Raw genomic sequence first — 16,210 nt, 5'->3', positions numbered from 1 at the left:
TCCCCAAATCCCCAATCTTTCCCCCAAAACCCCAATTTTTCCCTAAAAACCCCAATTTTTCTCCTAAAAATCTCCAATTTTCCCCTAAAAATCCCCAGTTTTTCCCCTAAAAATCCCCAGTTTTTTCCCCCAAAAACCCCAAATTTTCCCCCAAAAACCCCATTTTTTCCCCCAAAACCCCCACTTTTTCCCCCCAAAAAACCCCATTTTCTCCCCCCAAACCCCCATTTTTCCCCCTAAAAAACCCCATTTTTTTTCTCCTACTTTTCCCCGTAAACCCCACATTTTTTTCCTCCTCAAAAATCCCCAATTTCCTTCCCCCCCCAAAAAAAAAATTTACTTTTTTTCCAGACGTGTACTGCACGGAACCGTTCCGGATCCCGTTCGCGGGGAAGGTCCAGGTTTGCTGCTTCGACAAAACCGGGACCTTGACCAGCGACCACCTGGTGGTGCGAGGGGTGGCCGGGCTCAGGTGGGTCCCAAAAATCCCAGAAATGCTGGGGAAAAAAAAAAGCCCCAGCACGGGGTGAGAATGAGACGTTTTGGGGCTTTTATTGGGATTTTTTCGGTGTTTTTAATCGGATTTTTTGGAGATTTTTAAATGGGATTTTTGAGATTTTTTTTTTTTTTCCGGTGGGTTTTAATCGGATTTTTGGGAGATTTTTAAATGGGATTTTTGAGATTTTTGAATTTTTTTCGGTGGTTTTAATCGGATTTTTGGAAGATTTTTAAATGGGATTTTTTAATTTTTTTTCGGTGGTTTTAATCGGATTTTGGGGAGATTTTTAAATGGGATTTTGAGATTTTTTTTCGGTGGTTTTAATCGGATTTTTTGGGAGATTTTTAATGGGGAAATTTTTGAGGGTTTTTTTGGTGGTTTTAATCGGATTTTTGGGAGATTTTTAAATGGGATTTTTGAGATTTTTTTTTTTTTTCCGGTGGTTTTAATCGGATTTTTTGGGAGATTTTTAAATGGGATTTTTTGAGATTTTTTTTTTTTTTCCGGTGGTTTTAATCGGATTTTTGGGAGATTTTAAATGGGATTTTTTTTTTTTTCTGGTGGTTTTAATCGGATTTTTGGGAGATTTTTAAATGGAATTTTTGAGATTTTTTTTTCGGTGGTTTTAATCGGATTTTTGGGAGATTTTAAATCGGGATTTTTGAGGGGTTTTTTTGGTGGTTTTAATCGGATTTTTGGGGAGATTTTTAAATGGGATTTTTGAGGGTTTTTTTTTGGTGGTTTAATCGGATTTTTGGGAGATTTTTAAATGGGATTTTTGAGATTTTTGAATTTTTTTTCGGTGGTTTTAATCGGATTTTTGGAAGATTTTTAATGGATTTTTTAATTTTTTTTTCGGGTGGTTTTAATCGGATTTTTTGGGGAGATTTTTAATGGATTTTTGAGATTTTTTTTTTTTTCGGTGGTTTTAATCGGATTTTTGGGGAGATTTTTAAATGGGGATTTTTGAGAGTTTTTTTTTTTTTCGGTGGTTTTAATCGGATTTTTTGGGAGATTTTTAAATGGGATTTTTGAGATTTTTTTTTTTTTTCGGTGGTTTTAATCGATTTTTGGGAGATTTTTAAATGGGATTTTTGAGATTTTTTTTCGGTGGTTTTAATCGGATTTTTTGGAGATTTTTAATGGATTTTTGAGGGTTTTTTTGGTGGTTTTAATCGGATTTTTGGGAGATTTTATAAATGGGATTTTTGAGATTTTTTTTTTTTCCGGTGGTTTTAATCGGATTTTTGGGAGATTTTTAAATGGGATTTTTGAGATTTTTTTTTTTTTTCCGGTGGTTTTAATCGGATTTTTTGGGAGATTTTTAAATGGGATTTTTGAGATTTTTTTTTTTTTTCCGGTGGTTTTAATCGGATTTTTGGGAGATTTTTAAATGGGATTTTTGAGATTTTTTTTTCGGTGGTTTTAATCGATTTTTTGGGAGATTTTAAATGGGATTTTTGAGATTTTTTTTTCGGTGGTTTTAATCGGATTTTTTGGGAGATTTTTAATGGGATTTTTGAGATTTTTAAATTTTTTTTTCGGTGGTTTTAATCGGATTTTTGGGAGATTTTTAAATGGGATTTTTGAGATTTTTTTTCGGTGGTTTTAATCGGATTTTTGGGAGATTTTTAAATGGGATTTTTGAGGTTTTTTTTGGTGGTTTTAATCGGATTTTTGGGAGATTTTTAATGGGATTTTTGAGATTTTTTCTTTTTTCGGTGGTTTTAATCGGATTTTTGGGAGATTTTTAAATGGGATATTTGAGATTTTTTTTTTTTTTTTCGGTGGTTTTAATCGGATTTTTTGGGAGATTTTTAAATGGGATTTTTGAGATTTTTTTTTTTTTTTCCGGTGGTTTTTAATCGGATTTTTTGGGAGATTTTTAAATGGGATTTTTGAGATTTTTTTTTTTTTTTTCGGTGGTTTTAATCGGATTTTTGGGAGATTTTTAAATGGGATTTTTGAGATTTTTTTTTTTTTTTTGGGAAAAAAATCCCCGTGAAAATTGCAAGGAGTTGTCAGAAAAAAATCTGCGTGATGTTTTATGGGAAAATAAAAATAAGGATTGCAAAACGCAGCAGAAAAAAAAAAAAAACCTCACGGAATTCCCGCGAAATTCTCAGAAAAGCCTCCCAAATTCTTCACAAAAATTCCACCGAATTCTCCCCCCCCAAAAAAAAAAAAAAAACCCACAAAATTCTCACAAAAATTCCGCAAAACTGTCACAAATTTCTCCCCCCCCAAAAAAAAAAAAATCCCCAAAATCTTTACAAAATCTCACGAAATTTCCCACAAAAACGCAAAAAAAAAAAAAAAAAAGAGTCCCTAAAAATCCTCACAAAAATCCCTCAAAATTCTCACAAAATCTTTAGAAAGTCTTCACAAAAATCCCATAAAATCCTCAAAAAAAATCTCACACAAAATCCCTGCAAAATCATGGGATTTTTTTTGTAAAGATTTTTTTGGGGAATTTTGTCGGGATATTTTGGAGATTTCGTGAGGATTTTTGGTGGGATTTTTGACGAGGATTTCTTGGATTTTGATGGCATTTTTAGTGAGAATTTTTGGTGGAATTTTTTATGAAACTTTATGGCATTTTTTGGTCAGATTTTTATGGGATTTATGGGGTTTTTTTTTTTTTGGACATTTTGTGCCTTTTTGCTTGCAATTTGAACTATTCCACCCATTTTTTTTCCCTTTTTTCTTTCCCTCCCCCAACCCCTCAATTTCCTGCAAACCTCTTTTCTGGGGATGATCCCAAAAATCCCAATTTTTTCCACAGGGAAGGCAAGGAAGTGATGCCAGTGTCAGAAATTCCAGTGGAAACTCACCGGGCCATCGCCTGCTGCCATTCCCTGGTGCAGCTGGAGGATGGGACAATCGTGGGAGATCCTCTGGAAAAAGCCATGCTGACAGCTGTGGATTGGACACTGACCAAAGGTAAATCCTGAATTTTTTCTTGGAATTTTTCTTGGAATTTTTCTTGGAATTTTTCTGGAATTTTTTCCGTGGTGTTTTGAGGGGTTTCGGGGGGGGAAAACGCTGGCGAGAAATCCTCGCTGAAAAGAAATTGCACAAAAATCGTTCCGTAAAAATTCCCACAAAATCATTCCGTAAAAATTCCTGCAAAATCTTTCCATAAAACGTCCCACAAGCCCTCACAAAATCCTCGAAAAAAATTCCACTAAATCCTCACAGAAAATTCCACAAAATGACTCCGCAAAAAACGCCCCAAAATTCTTTCATGAAAATCCCACAAAACCCTCACAAAATCTCCAAAAAATTCCGCTAAACCCTCACAGAAAATTCTACAAAATCGTTCTACAAAAATCCCACAAAATCATCACAAAACCCCCACCAAAAAATCCCACAAAATCCTCACAAAACTCCCTCAGAAAATCTCCCAAAATCCCTACAGAAAATCAAAAGAAAATCCTCACAGAACACCACAAAAAATTCTCATAAAATCCTCACAGAATTCCATAAAAAATCTTCACAAAACCCCGTGAAAACCTCACCGAAAAATTCCACCAAAATGCCACAAAACCCTCACAAAAATCCCCTTGAATTCCACTTTAATCATCTTGAATTCCCTTTAATTCCACTTAAATTATCCCAAATTCCACCTAAAATGATCCAGAATTCCCTCAAATCCTCTAAATCCCTGAATTCTCCACAATTCCCACCCGAATCCCTCTCAAACCACCCCCCCCCCCCCCAATTCCCAAATTTTTTTCCCCCTCATTCCCAATTCCTTTTCCCTCCCGGCACCTCCTTTCAGGATTTCCTGATTTCCTTTGTTTCCAGATGAGAAAGTTTTCCCGAGGAGTCTAAAAAACCTCCGGGAATGAGAATTCACCAGCGCTTTCATTTCTCCAGTGCCCTGAAGAGAATGGCGGTGTTGGCTTCCCTGGAAAACGCCTCTGGAGAAATCCGATACCTGGCGGCCGTCAAGGGCGCTCCCGAGACCCTGCACGCCATGGTGAGGGGGGAAATTCCGGGAAAAAAGGGGGAAAAAATGGGAATTTGGGAATGCCGGGAGCTCAAAATGGCCGCTCTGCGCTGAGGGGAAGAACAGGCCCAGAGCCTGTGGTGAGGGGAAATTCCATTAAAAATGGGCCCAGAGCTTGTGAGGGAAATTCCAGGAAAAAATGGGAATTTGAGAATGTTTGAGCTCCCCAAAGTTTGTGGTGAGGGAGAATTTCAGGGACATGCCACAGAAAAAATGGGATCTGGGAATGGCAAGAGCTCAAAATGGCTGCCCAGGCTTTGTGGTGAGGGCAAATTCCAGGGAAAAACGGGCCCAGAGCTTGTGAGGGCAAAATTCCAAGGAAAAATGGGAATCTGGCAATGCTGGGAGATCAGGGAGATGGAAATGAGCGAGAACTGTGAATTCCAATGGAACTATCCCAAACTAATCCAAATTCCCTCAAATTCCACCCCGATTCTCCCGAATCCCTGCCTCCCTTTCCCCCAGATCTCCTCATTTTTCCCACTTTACCACCAAAACCTTTTGGAATTCCCTCAGATTCTTCACTCATGGAATGTTTTCCGTATTTTTTTTTTCCAGTTATCCCAATGTCCCAGCAACTACCACGAGATCCATCGGGAATTCGCCCACGAGGGCGCACGGTCCTGGCCCTGGGCTACAAAGAACTGGGAGCCCTGAGCCACCAGCAGGTGAAAAAAAAACGGGAAAAATCCTGGAATTCCAGGCCTGGGAATCACTGGGAGAGGGGTTGGGAAAAGGAGAGGTTTTTTAAGGGTGGAATTGGGGTTTTGAGGGAGTTTTTCCAAGGAAATTCCCATTCCAGAGCATCCCAAAGGAATTTCTCCAAGGAAAATTCCTTTTCTTTTGGGAATTTGGGATCACTCCAACCTTTTACGAGCACTAAACTCATTGCAGGGATTCTCCAAATCCCAGGAATCAGCGCTGGGAGGAGGGATTTGACTTTTTAAGGGATTTGGAATTCTGAATCCAGGATTTTTCCATGGAAAAAGGTGCGGGAGATGAAGAGGGAATCCCTGGAATGTGACCTGAGATTTGTGGGATTCATCGTGGTCTCCTCCCCCCTCAAAGCCGATTCCAAGGCCGTGATCCGAGAGATCCAGAGCGCTTCCCACCGCGTGAGGAATCCCGGGAATTGCAGAAATTCCAGATTTTTGGGGGAGGGTGGGAAATGGGGGGAATGGCCAGAGAGGTGGGAGGGGAAATTGGGAATTTGCAGGTTGGAAAATGGGGAAATTCCAGGTTGAAAATTGGAAAATTCCTATGGGGGAAAATGGGGAAGATCTCAGGCTGAAAAGAGGGGAAAATTCCAAATGGCAAACAGGGAGAAATGCAGTCTGAAAATTGGGAAATTCCAGGCTGTAAACAAGGAAAGTTCCAGACTAGAAACAGGAGGAATTTCAGGCAGAAAAATGGGAAAATCCAGGTGGAAACTCAGAAGTTTCCGGGGAATAACTGGGGAAAACTGGGAAATCCAGGTGGAAAACTCAGAAATTTCCGGGGAATAACTGAGGCTGAAAATTGTGAAGGTCCAGGCTGGAAACCAGGAAAATTCCAAGAGGAAAGTGGGGGAATATGCAAGGCTGAAAACTGGGAAAATTCCAGGTGGAAATTAGGGAAATGGGAGGCTGAAAACCTGGAAAATTCCAGGTAAATTTCAGACTAAAAACCAGGAAAAGTTAAAGTGGAAATGAGGGAAATCCAAGGCTAAAAAACTGTGAAAATTCCAGGTGAGAAACAGGGAAATTCAAGGCTGAAAACCTGGAAAATTCCAGGATGAAAAGAGGGAGAATTCCAAATAGAAAATAGGGAAAACACAAGGCTGAAAAACTGGGAAATTCCAGGTGGAAAACGTGGAAAATCCCGATTTCAACCCTCTGGATTTGGGAACATTCCCTGTATCAATCTCTGGGGGGGGGGGGGGGGTTCCTAGCCCTATAAATTTGGGCTGGAATTTTTTTGGGGGAATCGCTGAAAAACTCCCAAAATTGCAGGTGGTGATGATCACAGGGGACAGCCCTCTGACCGCCTGCCACGTGGCACGGGAGCTGCATTTCCTGCAGAAAGAGAAAATCCTGATCCTGCAGCCCCGGAGCGCCCCGGTACCGGGAATGACGGGAATAACGGGAATAACGGGAATGGGGGGGGGGATGGAGGTCTGGGATTCCAGGATTTAAAGGGGGGAGCTGGGAACGGTGATGGGGATTCGAGTTGGAATCGCTCACCCCCTGGACTGGGAATGTTGGGAATGGATCCCCCCCCCCCCCACCTCCCCTGGAATTCCCATTGCCGTTGTCACAGAACTCCCACATTCCCACAGGGCAGCAGTGGCAGTGGCGGTCCCGGGACGGCTCCGTGGCTCTCCCGGCGTTCCCGAATTCCCTGCGGGATCTCACGGATCCCTTCGAGCTGTGCCTGACGGGGGAGGGGCTGGAGCAGCTCCGGCTGCGGGATCGGGATCGGCTGCTCCGGCTCATCCCCCACATCCGGGTCTTCGCCAGGGTGGCTCCCAAGCAGAAGGTGAGGGGGGGTGCTGGGAACGGGAATTCCCGGGATTTGGGGTCTTTGGGGTGGGAATTCCCAAGATTTGGGAGGTTGGGAATGGAAATTTGGGGTCTTTGGGGTGGGAATTCCCAAGATTTGGGAGGTTGGGAATGGGGATTTGGGGGTCTTTGGGATGGGAATTCCCAGGATTTGGGGTCTTTGGGGTGGGAATTCCCAGGATTTGGGAGGTTGGGAATGGAAATTTGGGGTGTTTGGGGTGGGGAATTCCCAGGATTTGGGGTCTTTGGGGTGGGAATTCCCAAGATTTGGGAGGTTGGGAATGGAAATTTGGGGTCTTTGGGGTGGGAATTCCCAGGATTTGGGGTGTTTGGGATGGCAATTCCCAGGATTTGGGAGGTTGGGAATGGAAATTTGGGGGTTTGGGAATGGGATTTGGGGTCTTTGGGGTGGGAATTCCAAGATTCGAGGTGTTTGGGATGGCTGTTCCCAGGATTTGGGCGTTTGGGAATGGGGATTTGGGGTCTTTGGGGTGGGAATTCCCAGGATTTGGGGCTTTGGGAATGGCACTGGTTTGAACCCTAAAGAATGCCAAACCTCTTCCAACCCCAAATTCCAGAATTTCACACCTTTGACAACCCGGAAACGAAAAATCCAACCCAGAATTCCCCAAATTTTTGGAGCCTTCTCACCAACCCCACCCCAATTCCCCACGTCGGGAATTCCTGGATTTGGGGATCTTTTCCAATTTTTTTTTTTTTATTTTAATTTTTGGGGTTTTTTGTTTTTTTTTTCTGGCAGGAATTTGTGATCACGGCCCTGAAGAGTTTGGGTTATTGCACCCTCATGTGTGGGGACGGCACCAACGACGTGGGGGCGCTCAAACACGCTGATGTGGGTGAGGAAATCCCCAAAATTCCCCCAAATTCCTACAATTCCCCCCAAATCCCAGCACTGCACAACTTCCAGAAGCTGCTTTTTTGGGGGGGTCACGAATGGGAATTAAGAGGGAATTCCAGCTTTTCCTGGGGGGGGTTTCACGGGTTTTTTTCCCTTGGTTTTCCTTCTGGTTTTTCCCTTTGTTTTTCCCCATTTTTTCCCATTTTCCTCCTGCTTTTCCCTCTGGTTTTCCCTTTGGTTTTTCCCTGATTTTCTCTAATTTGTCCCTGATTTTCCTCCTCTTTTTCCCTGATTTTCCCCCTCTTTTTCCCTGATTTTCTCTAATTTTTGCCATTTTATTCCTTGCTTTTCTCTGATTTTTCCTCTTTCCACCCTGATTTCTTCCCTGATTTTCCCCTTCTTTTTATCCCTGATTTTTCCGATTTTTCCCTAATTTCTCCCTGATTTTCTCCCTGATTTTCTCCCCTGATTTCTCCCTGATTTCTTCCTGATTTTCCCCCTCTTTTTTCCCCTGATTTTTCCGATTTTTCCCTAATTTCTCCCTGATTTTCTCCCTGATTTTCTCCCTGATTTTCCCCCGATTTCTCCCTGATTTTCCCCTAACGTTTCCCTGATTTTCTCCGCTCCCTCCCTGATTTTCTCCGATTTCCTCCCATTTTTTCCCCATTTTTCCCTGATTTTTTCCCCCAATTTTCCTCCCATTTTTCCTTCCTTTCCACCCCCCTCATTGAATTCTTTTTTTTTGTTTTGTTTCTTTTTTCCCCCCATTTCCAGGGGTGGCCCTGCTCCCCAACGCCCCCGAGCGCGTTTCCCGATCGGAAGCGCCGGCCCCGGGACGGAATTCCAGCCGGGAATGTCAGAGGCTCCTCCCGAGGAGCCAAGCACCGAGTCCTGGCCCACAGGGAGGAGCAGCTGGCAGCACACAGGGTGGGGAGTCCCAGGGAATTCCATTTCCATTTTTTTTTTTTTTTTGGGGGAATGAGAAGGATTCAAAGGGTGGCTGGAGTGAGGATGAGATCACGATCTGCTCCAAATTCCGGGATGGGTGTAGTGGGAAAAGGGGGGGGGGGGGAAAAGGGGGAATTCAGTGGGGGGAAGAAGAGGGAATTCCAGTGAGATAAAAAAAAAAAAAAAGGGAATTCCAGAAGGCAAAAGGAGAAAAAAAGAGAGGGAATTGCAACAGGGGGGGGAAAAAGAGGGAATTCCAAAGAAAAAAAAAGAGGGGAATTCCAAGGAAAAAGAAAGAGGGAATTCCAAGGGGAAAAGGAGGAGAAAAGAGGGAATTTCAATGGGAAAAAGGGGGAAAAAGAGGAAATTCCAAGGGGAAAAGGAGGAGAAAAGAGGGAATTTCAATGGGAAAAAGGGGGAAAAAGAGGAAATTCCAAGGGGAAAAGGAGGAGAAAAGAGGGAATTTCAATGGAAAAAGGGGGAAAAAGAGGAAATTCCCAAGGGGAAAAGGAGGAGAAAAGAGGGAATTTCAATGGGAAAAAGGGGGAAAAAGAGGGAATTCCAAGGGGAAAAGGAGGAGAAAAGAGGGAATTTCAATGGGAAAAAGGGGGGGAAAAAGAGGAAATTCCAAGGGGAAAAGGAGGAGAAAAGAGGGAATTTCAATGGGAAAAAGGGGGGGAAAAGAGGGAATTCCAAGGGGAAAAGGAGGAGAAAAAAGGGAATTTCAATGGGAAAAAGGGGGAAAAAGAGGGAATTCCAAGGGAAAAGGAGGAGAAAAGAGGGAATTTCAATGGGAAAAAAGGGGGAAAAAGAGGAAATTCCAAGGGGAAAAGGAGGAGAAAAGAGGGCATTTCAATGGGAAAAGGGGGAAAAAGAGGGAATTCCAAGGAGAAAAAAAAGTGGGAATTCCAAGCGGAGAAAGAGAGGGAATTCCAAGGGGAAAAGGAGGAGAAAAAAGGGAATTTCAATGGGAAAAAGGGGGGAAAAGAGGGAATTCCAAGGAGAAAAAAAGTGGGAATTCCAAGGGGAAAAAGAGAGGGAATTCCAAGGGGAAAAGGAGGAGAAAAGAGGGAATTTCAATGGGAAAAAGGGGAAAAAGAGGGAATTCCAAGGAGAAAAAAAAGTGGGAATTCCAAGGGGAAAAAGAGAGGGAATTCCAAGGGGAAAAGGAGGAGAAAAGAGGGAATTTCAATGGGAAAAAGGGGGGGAAAAGAGGGAATTCCAAGGAGAAAAAAAAGTGGGAATTCCAAGGGGAAAAAGAGAGGGAATTCCAAGGGGAAAATAGAGGGAATTTCAGTGGGAAAAGGGATAACGTGGAATAAATCCTGGAATTCTGGAAGTGGGAAGGGATATAAAACAGGGAATAAATTCTGGGAGTTGGGAAGGGACATGAAGCATGGAATAAATACTGGAATTCTGGGGGCTGGGAGGGACCTGAAAACTGGGATAAACTTGGGATAAATCCTGGAATTCTGGAGGTGGGAAGGGACCTCCAGCCCCATCACCCGAGATCCCAAACTCGCGCTTTCCCTGCTGGATCGGGGTGGATTCAGAGCTGGTTTTTCTGGGTGATTTTTGGGTTTTTTTTTTTTTTTTTTTTTTTTTTTTGGGAATTCCCAATCCCACAGGAGCGTCTGAGCCAGGTGCTGAGGGATCTGGAAGAGGAAAAGGTGCCGGTGGTGAAGCTGGGGGACGCCAGCATCGCCGCCCCCCTTCACCTCCAAACTCTCCTCCATCCAGTGCAGTGAGTGCCCAGCACAGAAAAACTGGGAAAAAAACCTCGGGAATGGGGTGGGAATGAGAAAATAATCCCCAAATCTGAACGTTCCAGCTCTCTGTTCCCCGAAATTCAGAGCGCTTGGGTTCCAGATTTGGGGCTCGGAATTATCTTTGGTTTTATCCTAAATAGTCCTGAGCCCATTCCAGCTCAGAATTCCCAACATTTGGAGCTCTTGGGCTCTGGGTTTGAAGCTCAGAATAGCCTTGGGTTTATCCTAAACAATCCTGAACTTATTCCAACCCTAAATCCCCAAATCCGTGAAAACCCCACCCAAAATTCCCAATTCCCGCCCTTTTTCCCCTCATGAAGGCCTCACCCAATTCCTGCCCTTTTTGCCCCTTTTCCCACCCTTTCTTCCCCCTTTTCCCACCTTTTTTTCCCCTTTTTCCCCCTTTTCCCACCTTTTTTTCCCCTTTTCCCACCCTTTTTCCCCCCTTTTCCCCTCATGAAGGCCTCACCCCAATTCCTGCCCTTTTTGCCCCTTTTCCCACCCTTTCTTCCCCCTTTTCCACCTTTTTTTCCCCTTTTTCCCCCTTTTCCCACCTTTTTTTCCCCTTTTCCCACCCTTTTTCCACCCTTTTCCCCTCATGAAGGCCTCACCCAATTCCTGCCCTTTTTCCCCCTTTTCCCACCTTTTTTTCCCCCTTTTCCCACCTTTTTTTCCCCCTTTTCCCACCCTTTTTTCCCCCTTTTTCCCCCCTTTTTTTCCCCTTTTTTCCCCCTTTTCCCACCCTTTTTTTCCCCTTTTTCCCCCTTTTCCCCCCCTTTTTTCCCCTTTTCCCCTCATGAAGGCCTCACCCAATTCCTGCCCTTTTTCCCCCTTTTCCCACCTTTTTTACCCTTTTCCCACCCTTTTTTCACCCTTTTCCCCTCATGAAGGCCTCACCCAATTCCCACCCTTTTTCCCCCTTTTCCCACCCTTTTTCCCCCTTTTCCCACCTTTTTCCCCCTTTTCCCACCCTTTCTTCCCCCCTTTTCCCCACCTTTTCCCCCCTTTTCCCACCATTTTTTTCCCCCTTTTTCCCCCTTTTCCACCCTTTTTTCCCCCTTTTTCCCCCCTTTTCCCACCTTTTTTTCCCCTTTTCCCCCCTTTTCCCCTCATGAAGGCCTCACCCATTTCCCGCCATTTTCCCCTCATGGCTGCCCCACTCTCCCCTCACCCTTTCCCCTTCTCCCTTGCTTTTTCCTTGATTTCTAACTCCCCAAATCCCCATTTTTTTTCCCCTTCTCAGTCTGCCACGTCATCAAGCAAGGTCGCTGCACTTTGGTCACCACTCTGCAAATGTTTAAAATCCTGGCTCTGAACGCTCTGGTTCTGGCCTACAGCCAGAGCGTGCTGTTCCTGCAGGGCGTCAAATTCAGCGACCTCCAGGCCACGCTCCAGGGGCTGCTCCTGGCTGGATGCTTCCTCTTCATCTCCAGATCCAAGGTGGGAGCTGGAAATTCCTTGGGATTTATCTCAAATTTGGGGAAAAATAGGGGTTTTTCCCCACCCCACCCCCCCCCAAAAAAAAAAAAATCTCGCATTTACGGTCACAAAATGGCGGATTCTGAAGGATTTTGTGATTTTCCTGCGTTTGGGTTGACCCGAGATGAGAGCCAGGAATTCCCTGGGATTCATCCCAAGCGTGGCAAAAGGAGTTGTTTGGTTTTTTTTTCCCCCCCAAAAAAATTCCTATTTACTATAAGAAATTCCTCATTTCTGAAGATGGAGGTGCAGGAATGTTGAATTTGGGGTTTTCCTCCTCTCAGAATCTCAATTTTTGGGTATGAACAGCGAGAAAGAGTCAAAAAAAAACATCCAAAATTGACATTTTTCCATGAAAATCTCGAATTTTAAAACATCTCAACTGGGAAAAAAACCTCCAGAATCCCAATTTATCTGGGACTAAAACACCCCCAAACCCCTTCTAAGTTGAAAATTCTCACAGGAAATCATCAGGATTCGAACTCCAACCCTTATTTTTTATTTTTATTCCCTTTTTTTATTTTTTTTTTTTTCCCCAGCCCTTGAAGACTACTTTCCAAGGAGAGGCCGTCTTCCCAATATTTTCAACCTGTACACGGTGCTGACGGTGCTGCTGCAATTCCTGGTGCATTTCCTGAGCTTGGTGTTCCTGTACCAGGAAGCTCAGGCCCGGAGCGAGCCCAGGTGAGGCCCTGATCCCCAAAAAAAAAATTCCCCCCCAAAAAAATTCCAGGATTGAGGCTTTAATCCCAAAGAATTCCGGGGATTGAGGCTCTGATCCCAAACAATCCCCCATTTTTTTTTTTTTTAGTTCTAAACCAAATTTTACCCCAACAAAAAAAATGGGATTTTTTTTTTGGGGGGGGGGGAATTAATCCCAGATTGATCCCCACGATTTTATCCCCCAATTTTTCCATGCCAGGGAGGAGGAATTTGTGGATCTGAGCCGGGAATTTGAGCCTTCCCTGGTGAACAGCACCGTGTACCTGCTGGCCATGGCCATGCAGACAGCAACCTTTGCCATCAACTACAAGGTGGGAATTCGGGAATATTCCCAATTTTCCAGGCTTTTCTTCCTCAGTTTTCCCCGTTTTTCCTCCCATTTTTATTTCCTATTTTTCCAATTTTTTTTCCAGTTTTTCCTCCCCATTTTCCCATTTTTTTCGTTTCTATTTCTCCGAATTTCTCCTCCCCACTTTTCCCAGTTTCTCTTGTTTTTCCTTCCTGTTTTTCCCAATTTTTTCCAATTTTTCCTTCTTAGTTTCTCTCCCCATTTTTACCAGTTTTTCCTCTTAATTTTTCCCAGTTTACTCCTCCATTTTTTCCCAGTTTTTCATTTCCATTTTCCCGTTTCTTCTCCCCACTTTTCCTTCCCAATTTTTCCTCCCCATTTTCACACTTTTTCCTCCTCATTTTTCCCTTTTTTTCTTCCCATTTTCCTCCCTGTTTTCCTGTTTTTCTTCCCATTTTTCCAGCTTTTCCTCCCCATTCTCCCCAGTTTTTCCTTCCTCTTTTTCCCACTTTCCATCCCCACTTTTTCCAGTTTCTCCTCCCCTTTTCTCCAATTTCCCCCTTTGTTCCCCATCTCCCCAATCCCCCCATCCCTCCCAGTACAAACCAGTACAAACCAGTGCCCTCCCAGTGCCATCAAACCCCATTTTACTGCTCCCGAAACCTCGGGAAATCGCCTCCCAGTGCCCTCCCAGTGGCCCTCCCAGTCCCTCCCAGTGCCCTCCCAGTCCCCTCCCAGTCCAAAACCAGTGTCATCCCAGTCCCTCCCAGTGCCCTCCCAGTCACTCCCAGTCCCCTCCCAGTGCCCTCCCAGTGCCCTCCAGTGCCCTCCCAGTCCAAACCAGTCCCTCCCAGTCCAAACCAGTCTCCTCCCAGTCCAAACCAGTCCCTCCCAGTGCCCTCCCAGTGCCCCTCCCAGTCCCTCCCAGTGCCCTCCCAGTCCCCTCCCACTCCCTCCCAGTCCATTCCAGTCCCTCCCAGTGCCCTCCCAGTGTCCTCCCACTCCCCCCCAGTGCTCTCCCACTCCCTCCCAGTGCCCTCCCAGTCCAAACCAGTCCCTCCCACTCCCTCCCAGTGCCCTCCCAGTGCCCTCCCAGTGCCTCCCAGTCCCTCCAGTGCCCTCCCAGTCCAAACCAGTCCCTCCCACTCCCTTTCCAGTGCCCTCCCAGTCCCTCCAGTGCCCTCCCAGTCCCCTCCCAGTCCAAACCAGTCCCTCCCAGTCCATTCCAGTCCCTCCCAGTGCCCTCCCAGTGTCCTCCACTCCCCCCCAGTGCCCCTCCCACTCCCCCCAGTGCCCTCCCAGTCCAAACCAGTCCCTCCCAGTGCCTCCCAGTGCCTCCCAGTGGCTCCCAGTCCAAACCAGTGCCCCTTTTGGCAGGGCCCAGCCGTTCATGGAGAGCCTGGGGCAGAACCGGGCGCTGCTCTGGGCGCTGCTGCTCTCGGCCTCGGCCGTGCTGGGGCTGCTCAGCGGCGCCTGCCCCGAGCTCAACCTCGGCTTCGGCCTCGTCGAGATCCCGGCTGAGGTGAGACCGACCCCCCCCCCGCCAGGAATTCCCCGAAATTCCCGAAGTTTCACAGGGGATTTCCATGGGGAAAACGGCTGCGGGACGGGGATTTTTATAAGGGAGGAGGTTCTGGGATTTCCCCGCCCAGGTGAGAGGCCCGAGTCCAGGAGGAACTCCCTGAATTTCCCAGGGATTTTGGGGGTTTGGAATTTGGGGGGGTTTGGGAGCTCCATTTCTGGCCTGGAACATTCTGGAATTCCCATAGAAAATTCTGGAATTCCCTCTCCCGTTTTCCCGGTTCTGGCTGGTGCTCCTAGGTGATGATTTCAGGATGGGATTTTTGGGGGTGAATTCCCAGGGCTTTGGGGTGGGATCAGCGCCCATTTCCCTGGAACATTCCGGAATTCCCCTTTTCCCCAGTTCCGCCTGCTGATCCTGGCCGTGCTGGTGGCCGATTTCCTGCTCGCCCTTTTCCGTGGATCGGCTCCTGCAGCTCCTGCTGGGCAGCTCCCGCCTCCGAGTTGCCTTCCTGAGGGGGCCATTCCCAAAATTCCCCAAAAAAAAACCACAAAAAAACCCAAAATCATGGAATTCCCGGCCCCTCGGCGAAGGAGGATCCCGAATTTTTCACTTTTCCCAGAATGTTCTGGCAGCTTCCAAGGTGGGAATTGAACCCTCCCCAGAAATTCTTGGAATTTTCCAAATTTCCCGGGACTTTTCGTTCTCCAGGGATTTTTTTTTTTTTTTTTTTTTTTTTTCTTGGAGGGGGGAGCGGAATGTGGCAATGAAAAAATAAATCCTGATCGAGGTGTTTTTTTTCTTTTGTTTTTGGAAGTGTTTGGAATTCTTTTTGCTGGGGAAAAAATGGGGAATGGTGGGGGGGGGGTGGGAAATATCAGGGATTTGATGGGAAGGGATTGTGGATGCCAAAATCCCCAAAAACTGGGAATTAAACACAAGAATTGGGAATTGAACACAAAAATTGTGAATTTAACCCTAAAATTGGGGCTTAAACAAAAAACCCAGGGCATTCAAACCCGAGAACAGGAATTAAACACAAAAATTGCAGCTTAAACAAAAAAAAAAAAGGGGAATTCAACCAAAAACCGGGGAATTAAACACAAACATTGAGGATTAAACCGATAAAGCTGGAATTAAATACAAAAATTGGGAATTAAACCAAAAAAATAGGAATAACAACGGCTACTCCTGAGGGGGCGCCGGGACCTCGCCGTGATTGGCTGAGAGCGATGAGTGACAGCTGCGCTGACCAATGGGTGCCGAGGCCACAAAGGCGGAAGTGCGGGAGCTGCGAGCACCGTGAGGGAACCGGGGACCCCAAATTTCCTTAATGGCGGCACCAGGAGCGCGTTCCCCGCCCGGACACGGCTCCGGTACCGCTCCGGTACCGCCGCGGCCTCAGGGCAGTGCCCGAACCAGGCCGAGCGCAGGAACGGAACCGCGGCTGCCCGGTGAGGCGAGGCCCCACCCACCCCGCTGGGAGAGCTGCGATTGGCTGAGAGCCGTAAGTGCGTGGCTGTGATTGGCTGAGCAGTGATTGACGGGCGCCAAGACCAATAGGAAG

The 16,210-nt window shown here is 45.8% G+C and overlaps 1 protein-coding gene across 1 annotated transcript; it reads left to right on the top strand.

The window, feature by feature from the left end:
• Nucleotides 1–326: 326 nt before the first annotated feature.
• On the top strand, nt 327–15,448 carry ATP13A1 (ATPase 13A1; the record flags this gene model as incomplete). Its single annotated transcript, XM_088154871.1, is given in 21 exon segments — nt 327–472; nt 3,285–3,442; nt 4,310–4,341; nt 4,344–4,484; nt 5,073–5,133; nt 5,136–5,182; nt 5,504–5,629; nt 6,506–6,613; nt 6,813–7,031; nt 7,815–7,911; nt 8,688–8,722; nt 8,724–8,840; nt 10,490–10,570; nt 10,572–10,605; nt 11,874–12,070; nt 12,649–12,660; nt 12,663–12,793; nt 13,032–13,143; nt 14,506–14,643; nt 15,046–15,099; nt 15,101–15,448. Coding segments are annotated over 21 exon segments (2,367 nt in total), but the record flags the coding sequence as incomplete, so codon positions are not given.
• Nucleotides 15,449–16,210: the final 762 nt, after the last annotated feature.

Source organism: Sturnus vulgaris, chromosome 33 (assembly GCF_052056855.1).
Source record: "Sturnus vulgaris isolate bStuVul1 chromosome 33, bStuVul1.hap1, whole genome shotgun sequence".
Lineage (NCBI taxonomy): Eukaryota > Metazoa > Chordata > Aves > Passeriformes > Sturnidae > Sturnus > Sturnus vulgaris.
The sequence above is the reverse complement of the archived record's forward strand: the minus strand, read 5'-3'. Positions and strand labels throughout refer to the sequence as shown.